Consider the following 13,496-nt stretch of genomic DNA (forward strand, 5'->3'; position numbering starts at 1 on the left):
TAGAAGGCCAACTAATGGATAAAAGGAATAACAATTGGGACTATTTCTTTTTATAGGGTTAAGCAGATCAAACAGTAGGCATCACAAGCCTTGATGTTCAGGATACATTTGTTAAACATGCTGTACCTTTTCTTAATGCCTTGTAAACTTTTATTTTAGTTTTAAAGGGATTTTTCATCTTTACATTTTTATCTAAATTGGTCCAAAATCCTGTAGTGAATTTCGGGAAATATTTTGTCACACTAATATAGTGCAGCATAGACTATTATAAGATAATAACGTGGAGGTTCTTGTGTATTCCTTGTGCTTACCTGATTTAGCTAATGTTGCAGGCATGAGTTTGGTTCCATACTTGGTGCAATTCCATCACTTAATTATTAAATGTTGCTTATATTCCACATGAATCCTCTGGCTTTGGGTGTGTTGTTTGATCACTGCACCTGGTCATCTCATCAGGGGGCTCATAATTGGGTTGAGGTCAGTTCACATTATGTGTCATTTTTATGGGTTTTCTTACTTAAAGCTAGTTTTTTTTGTTTGTTTGTTTTTTAAGAAATATTGCCATGGGGCAAAGGTCATTTGACCTATGATTAAGATTTGTCTTTAGCCCATGTTCCCACATTTAATTTTTTTTCCTACATTTACAATGAATTGTATTGTGGCTGGTTTTGCTGCAGTTTTCCAAAATCACAGTAAAAATTATTTATGTACAATTGCAGTAAAATAGCACAGTTTTTGGGGGAAAATCATGTGAAAAACAGGAAAAATGCTGAAACAAAATGCAATGTGTGAACAAAGCCTTAGGGGACGTGTATAACTATGTATCCAGATCTTAAAGACATAGCAGCCTGGAAGGGAGGAGTCTGGGCGATAACAAGAACAATCTCTTAGGTGATGTCATCCTTTAGTTCATAGGAAGTCAGCTCACCCAGGACAGGCCATTACCAATGACCATTAAGCACTGGGATTTTCTGTGGATCAGACCGGTGATCACATGACCCAATTACAGCAATAAAATGCATGAATGCAGCTGTGCTGGAATAAAACAGATAGCGCTGTAGAACTAATGATGGTAAATTATATGGGAAAAAATTTGCTTCCTTATACCAGAGCTTAGTATTTCTAATAACAAGCTACAAAAATATGTGACAGAGAATTTATCATCTTTATTTTTGATACTGATACATTTTATTTTTTTCCCCTCATGTTTTTTTCTTTTATTATTGTAACTTTAACTTCACTTCAGTTGGAGAGTGTTGTAGGCACGCTCTGTGACCTATGCAAAAGTCAAAGGGCAGTGGGTGAGATGTGTCCATTGTCTATTGTTAATGGTGGTTCCTGTGTTATCTTCCTTTTTTTCAATACAAATGCAGGCATTTATTGTAAAGACATCTACAAGGTCGTTCTGCTGAGGATGTCTCTCAGTTTGTTGAAGTTGTCTGGTAAATACATATGCTTTGGTAGGAAGGTGTTAGGAGGGAAATAAATGGATAAACATGATGAACAATTGAGGAGAGATAGGAACTAGAAATTGACCGATTCTTTTTTTAAATTTTCAGCTTTGTTTTTGGATAATTGGAAAGTCTAGTGTACACATGAGTCAGGCAAGTTCCCGAAGGCCGTGGGATACATTTTAATTGAGTCATTTTCTTTCCTCCTAATCTATTTAGCAGTTCCTTTACCTTAAATCAGATTCCGCCAAGGTCAAATCCAAACATGTTAAAGAGATTTCGGCTTCGGCCTCCTAAAAGTTAAGGCATGGATTTATAAACTTTTTTGTTTTTCGAAAGAAAAAAAAAAACAGTTCCCAATGAAGGCTACGTCTATAAACTTCTGGTCAAGTGTGAAGTAGAACTATAAAAGTTAACATTTTTAAAGTGGCTATTAAAAAGTAAAACCTATTTGACAAACAAAATATTTGACCATTGACCATGAGGCAAAATTTGTAATAGGGCCCCTCAAATTACATCTGACATCTTTGCAGTACTTATGGTGACCAGAGGGACCGTTTAGTCTCTGGGGCCATGTGTGACTGTAACCTTTGCACCCCCTATAGCTGTACAACAACTTATGGGAAACATAATAATCTTGCATAACTTTTTTTTTTTTACTTACTGGTTATTCAGTAATTTATTGGGTTTTATTTGACATATACGTATATGTATATATAACTGGATATTTAGCTTTTGTCAAGAGTGGAGATGGGAAAATCCTTTAAATATAAATTGGATTTCATCAGAATATTATCCTGCCTTAGTACACAGAGTGTCCTAGAGGTGAGCAGCAATGCAGTATGCATCACAGAGACCACTTACTCCATTCGCTGGACCAGGCTGCTCCAAGCCTAGGTGCTTATTACGTTCCTGCTTCTGTACATTCTTTGTGTGGGTGATTACAGGTTAATATGGGCATATAAAACATTAAAATAAAATCAAGATAATGCACCTGTAAAGGTATCAGCAGTAAAGAAGGAAGTGTTCATGGGTGTATAAGGAGAGGTATTAGCAGTGGAAATGGAAGTGCTCATGGGTGTATGGGGAAAGGTATTAGCAGTAGAGGACAGTGATCATGGGTGTATGGGGAGAGGTATTAGCAGTAGAGGAAAATTATCATGGGTGTATAGGGAGAGGTATTAGTGGAAGAGAGGGAAATGATCATGGTTGTATAGGGAGAGGTATTAGTAGTAAAGAGGGAAGTGCTCATGGGTGTATAAGGAGAGGTATTGGCAATAGAAAGGGAAGTGCTCATGGGTGTATAGGGAGAGGTATCAGCAGTAGAGAGGGAAGTGCTAATGGGTGTATAAGGAGAGGTATTAGCAGTAGAAAGCGAAGTAAGTGCTCATGGGTGTATAGGGAAAGGTATTAGCAGTAGAGAGGGAACGGCTCATGGTTGTATGGGGATAGCTATTAGCAGAAGAGGAAAGTGATCAATGGTGTATAGGGAGACGTATTAGCAGAAGAGAGGGAAGTGCTCATGGTTGTATAGGGAGAGGTATGAGCAGGAGGAGAGGGAAGTGCTGATGGGTCTATAAGGAGAGGTATTAGCAGTAGAAAGGGAAGTGCTCATGGGTGTATAAGGAAATGTATTAGCAGTCGAGAGGGAAGTGCTTATGGTTGTATGGGGATAGGTATTAACAGAAGAGGAAAGTGATTATGGGTGTATTGGGAGAGGTAGTAGCGGAAGAGAGGGAAGTGATCATGGTTGTATAAGGAGAGGTATTAGTAGTAGGAAAGGGAAGTGCTCATGGGTGTATAAGGAGAGGTATTAGCAGTAGAAAGGGAAATGTTCATGGGTGTATATGGAGAGGTATTAGCAGTAGAGAGGGAAGTGCTCATGTCTATATAGGGAAAGGTATTAGCAGTAGAGAGGGAAGTGCTCATGGGTGTATAGGGAGAGGTATTAGCTGTAGAGAGATAGGGAGATAGATAAATAAAATATATTGAACTGCTTATCTTCTCCTGTTCTATAGCATAATGCCTAAAGATTAGACTACATTGTCCAATGTTTTGCTTTGTCCCTTAAATATTTTCTCCTGACCAAACTAGACTTTCACTGCCAAAAAATATCATTTCTATTTCACCAATGAGGTCATATACTTCTTCTACACTATAGCTTATACATATACAATTTTTATTCATTTTTTATTCTCACGTATTCGTGGAGAGATAAAGGGGTTGCCTTCTAGTAAATCACAAAGCGTCATCTTATTATATAATTTACGGCTTGTAATACAATTATTTTTCCTTCCCTTGCAGATTCCGGTTCCAGTAATGGAGATCAGCTCCACCAATCATCCTGTGAAGGTTGGCCTCTCAGATGCTTTTGTTGTGGTCCACAAGATTCAGCAGATTCCCAGTAAGTGCTTCATAAAATATCCAGGCTGTGAATCAAAGAATGAGCGTTCTTTACTTCCCGAATTCTTTTTCGAAAAACTCTAGATACACTTTCCTCTGATCTTTATTTTTACCAGCAAACATATATATATATATATATATATATATATATATATATACATACAGACACACATTTATTTATTTATTCTTAAAGGGGTATTCCAGTGAAAAACTTTTTTTTTTAAATCAACTGGTGCCAGAAAGTTAAACAGATTTGTAAATTACTTCTATTAAAAAATCTTAATCCTTCCTGTACTTATTAGCTGCTGAATACTACAGTGGAAATTATTTTCCGTTTGAAACAAAGAGCTGTCTGCTGACATCATGACCACAGTGCTCTCTGCTGACATCTCTGTCCATTTTAGGAACTGTCCAGAGTAAAAGGAAATCCCCATAGCAAACATATGCTGTTCTGGACAGTTCCTAAAATGGACAGAGGTGTCAGCAGAGAGCACTGAGCTCATGATGTCAGCAGACAGCTCTGTGTTTCAAAAAGAAAATAATTTCCGCTGTAGTATTCAGCAGCTAATAAGTACAGGAAGGATAAAGATTTTTAATAGAAGTCATTTACAAATCTGTTTAACTTTCTGGCACCAGTTGATAAAAAAAAAAAAAAAAGTTTTTCACCGGAGTACCCCTTTAAATCAGTATTAGACAATGTTCTTTAATTTCATATAATGTCCCAAAGCTAAAGCTGTTGCAAAACTATAACTCCCAGGATGCCCGGACATGCTGAGTTGCAGTTTTGCAACAGCTGGAGGTGCCTTAGTTTGCAAATACTGATCTTGAAAAAAATACTAATGCTAAAATACTAATTTCGCTGCAGCAGAGTCCCATGATGTCTCTGCCGCTGAAATCCCCATTCTGGCATTTTTTCAGAAAGGCTAGTCATGTCTATTCTTTTTGCGGATTCTGCATGGAAATACATTGCCATCTATGAGACGGCACATTTCTGATGGGTCCTAGCGTCTGTCGGATAATTCATCGTGTTTTCCGGACAGACATTTCACACATTTAACTACCGTGTGAACATACCCTCAATCTGGTAAAGCAGCATTTCCCCATTCAAATTAAAAGGGGTTATCCAGGAAAAAACTTGTTTTTATTTATCAACTGGCTCCAGAAAGTTAAACAGATTTGTAAATTAATTATATTAAAAAATCTTAATCCTTTCAGTACTTATGAGCTTCTGAAGTTAAGGTTGTTCTTTTCTGTCTAAGTGCTCTCTGATGACACGTGTCTCGGGAGACGCCCAGTCTAGAAGAAAATCCCCATAGCAAACCTCTTCTAAACTGGGCGTTTCCCGAGACACGTGTCATTAGAGAGCACTTAGACAGAAAAGAACAACCTTAACTTCAGAAGCTCATAAGTACTGAAAGGATTAAGATTTTTTTAATAGAAGTAATTTACAAATCTGTTTGACTTTCTGGAGCCAGTTGATATATATAAAAAAAAGTTTTTTCCTGGAATACCCCTTCAACCCCTTAACGACGCAGGACGTATATTTACGTCCTGCGCCGGTTCCCGCGATATGAAGCGGGATCGCGCCGCGATCCCGCATCATATCGCGTGGGTCCCGGCGCTAATCAACGGCCGGGACCCGCGGCTAATACCACACATCGCCGATCGCGGCGATGTTCGGTATTAACCCTTTAGAAGCGGCGGTCAAAGCTGACCGCCGCTTCTAAAGTGAAACTGAAAGTATCCCGGCTGCTCAGTCGGGCTGTTCGGGACCGCCGCGGTGAAATCGCGGCGTCCCGAACAGCTGATCGGACACCGGGAGGGCTCTTACCTGCCTCCTCGGTGTCCGATCGACGAATGACTGCTCCGTGCCTGAGATCCAGGCAGGAGCAGTCAAGCGCCGATAATGCTGATCACAGGCGTGTTAATACACGCCTGTGATCAGCATAGGAGATCAGTGTGTGCAGTGTTATAGGTCCCTATGGGACCTATAACACTGCAAAAAAAAAGTAAAAAAAAAGTGTTAATAAAGGTCATTTAACCCCTTCCCTAATAAAAGTTTGAATCACCCCCCTTTTCCCATAAAAAAAATAAAACAGTGTAAAAAAAATAAATAAATAAACATATGTGGTATCGCCGCGTGCGTAAATGTCCGAACTATAAAAATATATCATTAATTAAGCCGAACGGTCAATGGCGTACGCGCAAAAAAATTCCAAAGTCCAAAAAAGCGTATTTTGGTAACTTTTTATAACATTAAAAAATGAATAAAAAGTGATCAAAAAGTCAGATCAAAACAAAAATCATACCAATAAAAACTTCAGATCACAGCGCAAAAAATGAGTCCTCATATCGCCCCATACGTGGAAAATTAAAAAAGTTATAGGGGTCAGAAGATGACATTTTTAAACGTATAAATTTTCCTGCATGTAGTTATGATTTTTTCCAGAAGTGCGACAAAATCAAACCTATATAAGTAGGGTATCATTTTAACCGTATGGACCTACAGAATAATGATAAGGTGTAATTTTTACCGAAATATGCACTGCGTAGAAACGGAAGCCCCCAAAAGTTACAAAATGGCGTTTTTTTTTCGATTTTGTCGCACAATGATTTTTTTTCCCGTTTCGCCGTGCATTTTTGGGTAAAATGACTAATGTCACTGCAAAGTAGAATTGGTGCCGCAAAAAATAAGCCATAATATGGATTTTTAGGTGGAAAATTGAAAGGGTTATGATTTTTAAAAGGTAAGGAGGAAAAAACGAAAGTGCAAAAACGGAAAAACCCTGAGTCCTTAAGGGGTTAAGCCTATGGACTGCAGTACTGTCCACAGCTAGCGGTTGCACTGTTTCTGATAAAACAAGCAGACTCTATCCTGTGGATAGTAAATACCTTTTTTAGAATACTCCTTTAGGCTACCCCTAGTAGTGGTTACCATATTGTATAATTTCTCTCCAATGCCTTCTAAGGCCATTATTTTATTTGAAACTTGCAAAACAGTGTGCACATTACATTGTTTTTTTGCAAGAGATATCTATGGCATATTAGAGAGTTAGTCCATAAAAGACTAAGGCTAGGCTGGGTTCACATAGTGAACCCTGCCTAAAACTCGCCACAACTTATGCCACAACTAATGTAAAAAGTGAATTGTTTGGCATTAGTTGTTTACAATCCGGCATTCATTAATTGTGCAATACGTGGTTAGAAGTTTTCCCCATCCGGTGCCCATGTAGCATGTGGCACCACCCGGCGACCAACTTCTCTCGTCCAAATGAATGGAATCAGATTTGAAATTAGTTTGCCTCTGGTGCTTTTTCTATAGCTTCTGAGGGTAACGCAACCAGATGCCAGACATATGTGAATTGGGGTCAATATGTCATATGAAGGGAGTCCAGATCTTGTAGGCCCCTAATTCTATTAGGTTTTGACAATGTGTTCTGTCCAACAAGTTTTCCAACAGGGTCTGATTTTGGTGACAGTCCTATTAACCAAGTCACAAAGGTAGGGTACGTACAGACAAACAACACCCAATGTGACCATCTCAGGGGTATTCCCAGGCAGGCCTTGTCTTAATTTTGGCTTTTCAAATGTTAAAAAGTAGGAAACAAGGATTATGGAACGTGCTTCTGTCCAGGGGTGGACTAGGGATAAAAACAGCCCTGGAAAAAAATCGCATACCAGCCCCACAGCACTGTGTCAGCCAACCAATCCACCAGTGATGCGCGCAGGCGTATCGCTTTACCTGGTGCTATACATATATATATTCTAGTATAGAAAAACACGGTAACCCGCAATAACTGCAAGGCTTAAGCCAGACGACTCCGCTTTGCATCCTCCAACAGACCCGATTCCAGACTTTCTGCAGGGCACTCAGTATTTATATTCTACTTTGCCAAATGTTTCAATGAAATGGAGCCAGCGTCAGAGACCCATAGTCAAAATCATAGTCCACAGATTAAAAAAGAAAAATGGTGCAGCACTCCATTATATGGTGGCAATTATATGGTGAACAAAAGCACTGCATGTAGAAATCCAGTTTATTGAGACCAATATTACCAATAAGAACAGTATACAAGGAGGAAATGTTATCACCATGCATATTACCATCATACTGTTACTGACCAAAATCCTGTATGCTGAGACCAATATTGCCAATCATACCAGTATACAAGGAGAAATAAGGTACCGCGGAATACGGCAGCAGACGGTTTTTAAATGCGCCCACCAGTAGTAGGTAAGCAGGTAGGTAAATAAGTTAATAGGTATTAAGGAAAGTAGGTTAGCAGGTAGGTAGCTAGATAAATAGCTATGTGGGTATGTAGTTATATTGGGGATTGGTAGGTTGGTAGCCAGGTAGCTAACTATGTAGGTAGATCGATAGCTAGGTAGGTGGGTAGCCAGATAGTAAGGTAAATAGCTAATTAGGTAAATAGGAAGGTAGCTAGATAAGTAGGTAAGGATGTAGGTAGCCAAGTAGCTATGTAGATAGGTAGGCACATAGGTAGGTAAGTAGGTAAATGAGTAGGTAGGTAGGTAATAATGTTGTTAGGTAGGTAGATTGGTAGCCATCTTGTGAGGTAGATAGCCATGAAGCCAGGTAGGGAGCCATGTAGTGAGGTAGGTATCCATGTAGGTAGCAATAAAGCCAGGTAGGTAGCCATGTAGTGAGGTAGGTAGCCATGAAGTCAGGTAGGTAGCCAAGTAGGAAGCCATGTAGTCATGCTGGTAGTTCTGAAGCCAGTTAGGTAGCCATGAAGCCAGGTAGGTAGCAGGGTAGGTATAACTATGTTGGTAGTTATAAAGTCATGTAGGTAGACAGCATCCCAACTCCCAAGCCAGCAAGCTAACCCCCAACCCCCCAGACAACCTCCCAAAAGAGGTCCCCATACCATTCAATAATAATAATAATACTATATATATAGAAGAAGGAAGCTAAAAAGAAGACAACACCTTTCTCAAGTCACGTACATTAAATAGGTTAATGTTTTTGCCAAGATGTACAACATATAAAAAGTTTTTTATTCTGACAGTGCCAGTTTAAGTTAAAGGCATTAGCTCACACTTGGCATACGTTTTTAAGGAATACATTGTATTTGAAGTTCAGAGAAGAATAAACAAGTGCTATGAAAGAGTCCTGATAGAATGGGGAAATGTATGGTCCCCTGGAGAGACCAGACTTCTAGCTTTGCTTGCTCCTTTATTCCATAATCAAAAAGGCTTCCAAAAGCATTAGATGTCCTTATGAAAGGCTTGTACTCTGCTTCATTTTATTTGTTGTTGTATTATTTCTTTGTTTTTTGAAATGTTGGTGTTTTAACCAGGCGTATAGAGATAGGCAATATAACATAAGAGACAAAGGCGGTGAGGAAAGATATCTTGGTCAAGGTTACTAAGTCACCTTCTAAGTAGGGGACTTCCAGATGATTGGGGGAACAACCAATAGTACTGTATGTTCATGGGGTATACTTATAACTTGGATTATAATGTGTAATTCATGTGAAATCTTTCTCTCTTTGTTTTCGAAGGAAATCCAAATAGTTGATCCTACAGTGTGGATTTGAAGTCCATGTCAAGGAATTAATATAAGAGATATATATTGATTATTGTTGTTTTTTTTTTTTTTTTTTTTTTACTGCATGTGAACCACAGCTAGTAGCCACATTTGAATTAACTCTATTGAATGGGGCTCATAGAGAGCAGTGATATTGACACATACATGAGGTGTGGAAGGGCAGGCTAAGATGGCCTGATCTAGCACGTGTGTTGTGTGGCAATAACAACTTACAGTTCGTGAAGCCAGAGTAGCGTTGACCTCCACATTCCAAGGGTAGTAGCTTCCTGGGCCAAGCGTTTCTGTGGGTAATAAGGACCACAGATGTAGGGTTACAGAACTACAAATTTTTAATCAGGAACTTGCAAAATATAAAGGGATAGTTCAAACAGTAGTGCAAAGTTCGCTGGAGTTTGCTGCAGGGATTTTAGTTGCTTCAGGGCACTATGTGACTTGTAGTCCTTGCTGACTACCTGACTTCTTGCTTGCTTAATTATGTTTAGACTGTACAGACGGGTTGCTTAACTTCTAAGAGACATAGGAGCTGACAGATACTGACTCTCCTCTACACATTGTTTTACAGTTCTACACAATAATTTTTTGAATATACAATGCATTTTAACCACAGCTGAGAGGACAGCGGGAGGGGCCTTACTGTGCTCCACGCTGTCCAATCAGCGTTTGATTGCTCATAGCCTGAAATCTAGGCTTGAGCAATCAAGCGCAGAAAACACTGATCAATGCATTCCTATGGCAATGCATTGAACAGTGCCTGCAATCAGTATATGCAGTGGTATAGCCCCTAAAGGGGGCTATAACACTGCATAAAAAACTTTTTTTAAAGTTAGTAAATGTGATTTAACCCCTTCCATAATTAAAATCCGAATCACCCCCTTTTTCCCATTTAAAAAAAAAAGTGTGTAAATAAAAATAAAAACTTCAGTTCACGGTGCAAAAAATGAGCCCTGACAACGCCCTGTTTGTGGAAAAATAAAAAAGTTATAGGGGTCAGAAGATGACAATTTAAAACGTATAAATTTTCTTGCATGTAGTTATGATTTTTTACAGAAGTAATATAGAATCAAACCTATATAAGTAGGGTATCATTGTAATCGTATGGACCTACAGAATAAAGATAAGGTGTCATTTTTACCGAAAAATCTACTGCATAGAAACAGAAGCCCCCAAAAGTTACAAAATGGTGTTTTTTCTTCAATTTTGTTGCACAATGATTTTATTTTCTGTTTCTCTGTAGATTTTTGAGTAAAATGACTGAAGTCATTACAAAGTAGAATTGGTAACACAAAAAATAAGTCATCATATGGATTTTTGGGTGCAAAATTGAAAGGGTTATGATTTTTTAAATGTACGTAGGAAAAAACTAAAGTGCAAAAACTGAAAAATGCTTTGTCCTTAAGGGGTTAAACTTTAAACTATGCCCCTTAATTTTTTTTATTTTTTTTTTGTGGGGGGGGTTAAACTCCTAGATTAGATGGTCTAAGTCCATTTAATTTTTTTAGTTCTATTTTGTTGCTTACTTCCCATTAAATCTTACTTGTTTGGTTTGGCACATGCTATTGATGATTTGTATTCTATATCCATGTTTTTTTGTTGTTGTTTTTTTTTTAACTCGGAGTATGTGCGACACATTTTCCCGTACGACACAAAAAAAACCTGTGCGACAAAAAATGAGCCAACACGTGCTACACATTAGTAAATCAGCTCCCAGAAAAAGAGGAGTGAAATCTAAAACACTCCAGAAAGAACACTCGGATTTTAATAAATCAGGGCCAATGTGTGTGTGTGTGTGTGTGTATGTGTGTGTGTGTATATGTGTGTGTGTATATGTGTGTGTATATGTGTGTGTATATGTGTGTGTATATGTGTGTTTATGTGTGTGTGTATATGTGTGTGTGTGTGTGTATGTGTGTGTATATGTGTGTGTGTATATGTGTGTGTGTATGTGTGTGTGTTTATGTGTGTGTGTGTATTTCCAGCTTCACGTCCAGACGGCTAATGATATTATCATGAAACTTGGCACACTTATATGTTACTTATATGTCAAAAACCAACCTAGGATAGGTAAATTAACCTTTACTCACCCCCATTTGCCAGGGGCGGGGTTTTTGTTTCCCATGCAACTCTATGGGAAATGTCTGGGTTTTTGTTTCCCATGCAAATCTATGGGAAAAGTATGTTTCCTCATAACTTCCGTACGGCTGGAGATATTTCAATAATTCCTGGTACACATATTACTTATATGTCAAATAAAAAGATATGATAGTTAAATTAACCCTTACCGACACCCTTATATAAAAGATGGGTTTTTGTTTCAAGTCCCATGCAAGTATATAGGACTTCCAGTACCTTACTCCACAAGCTCCGCTCTGCATCTCCTGGGGAATGTGTCAGTCCAGCTTGCAAGCCACACCCCGTCTCATAAAGACATACCCAGTGTTTAAGCCCCAGACCTTTTATTCTTTACCCTTTGTTTGCATTGGTCTGGCTTGCAAATAGGTAGGGATGAGGACAGGATATGAGGTCGGGATATGAGGACAGGATATGAGGAGGTCGGGATATGAGGACAGGATATGAGGACGGGATATGAGGGCGGGATATGAGGTCGAGATATGAGGATGGGATATGAGGACGGGATATGAGGTCGGGATATGGGAATGAGATATGAAAACGGGATATAAGGTCGGGATATGAGGACAGGAGATGAGGTTGAGATATGAGGACGGGATATGAGGACCGGATATGAGGATGGGATGTGAGGTCGAGATAGGAGGATGGGATAGAAGGTCAGGTTATGAGGACGGGATACGAGTTCGGGATATGCTAACGGGATATGAGGACAGGATATGAGGTCAAGATAGGAGGTCGGGATAGGAGGTCATGATAGGAGGTCGGGATATGAGGATGGGATATGAGGGCGAGATGAGGTCGAGATATGAGGACAGGATATAAGGACGGGATATGAGGTCGAGATATGAGGACGGAATATGAGGTCAAGATATGAGGACGGCATATGAGGTCGAGATATGAGGACGGGATATGAGGTCGAGAAATGAGGACGGGATATGGGAATGGGATATGGCAATAATATATGAGGACGGGATATGAAGTCAAAAGCTTCCTCCTTTGTTGATTTCCCTCCCCAACAGGGATTAGGAAGGAAAATCCGAGCAATGCCGGGTACTCAGCTCGTAATAAAATAAAATAAAAGTGATCAGAAATTAACATACACACAAAAGTACGAATATAAACTAAAGATCAAAATCATGGCACAAAAATTGAGCTGACACATATACATCCCTGTATATGGAAAAAAGGGGGTCACAAAATGGACATTTTAAACATGCTTATTTTTTTTTTGTTTAACTTAAATAAAAAAATATAATTAAACAATAGAAAAGCATGTAACCATGGGTATAATTTTAATCATATTTACCTACAGATTAAAGGCAACATGTCAGTTTTACTGTAAAGTGTACTGCGTAAAGAGGGGGGAAAAAACCCTATAAGTTGAAAAATTACAGTTTTCTTCTTAATTTGATGCCACAAATAATACATTTTGTGTCATGCTGTACATTTTATGGTAAAATGAAAGATTTAAAAAGTACAATTGGCCATGCAAAAAACTAGCCCTAAAAGGCGAGAAGGAAAAAACGCTAAAATAGTGGGAGTTAGCCTAGCACAGCATTGATCAGTGTTATTGGCACTCTGCTTATACAGACTGCCGAGGCTCCCTGTTTATTCAGAGAGCTGATCTGACACCAAGGCAGGTGAGGGCTCTCTGTCCGTCATGTCAGCTGATCGGAACCCCGCTTGTAAGCATGCTTTATACACCTTGACCCATACATGTACACCCTGTGTCATTAGGGTGTAGAGTTAAATCCTGTAAATCATTTTCCAGATTGATCTAAAGGTAGGCATTCATCCGAAATAGTTCAAGACAAATTTTACCTTGGAATTATCTGAAAGGCTGGAATTTTTAGAATCCAAATATTATGGAGGCATCAAGATGACAGGTACGCTTCGGCTCAGTGTTGGGTAACGTTGTGAGGCAGAAGGAATTATAATAAGGT

The 13,496-nt window shown here is 38.9% G+C and overlaps 1 protein-coding gene across 2 annotated transcripts in view; it reads left to right on the top strand.

Annotated features, from left to right (window-relative positions):
• Nucleotides 1-13,496, top strand: part of PLXDC2 (plexin domain containing 2) — a 578,876-nt gene that overhangs the window by 403,149 nt on the left and 162,231 nt on the right. For both annotated transcript variants that reach the window (XM_056519248.1, XM_056519249.1), the window contains exon 7: nucleotides 3,756-3,855. In XM_056519248.1, the coding sequence (XP_056375223.1) occupies nucleotides 3,756-3,855 (100 nt within the window). The remainder of the gene's footprint in view (nucleotides 1-3,755; nucleotides 3,856-13,496) is intronic.

This window comes from Hyla sarda, chromosome 5 (genome assembly GCF_029499605.1).
Source record: "Hyla sarda isolate aHylSar1 chromosome 5, aHylSar1.hap1, whole genome shotgun sequence".
Lineage (NCBI taxonomy): Eukaryota > Metazoa > Chordata > Amphibia > Anura > Hylidae > Hyla > Hyla sarda.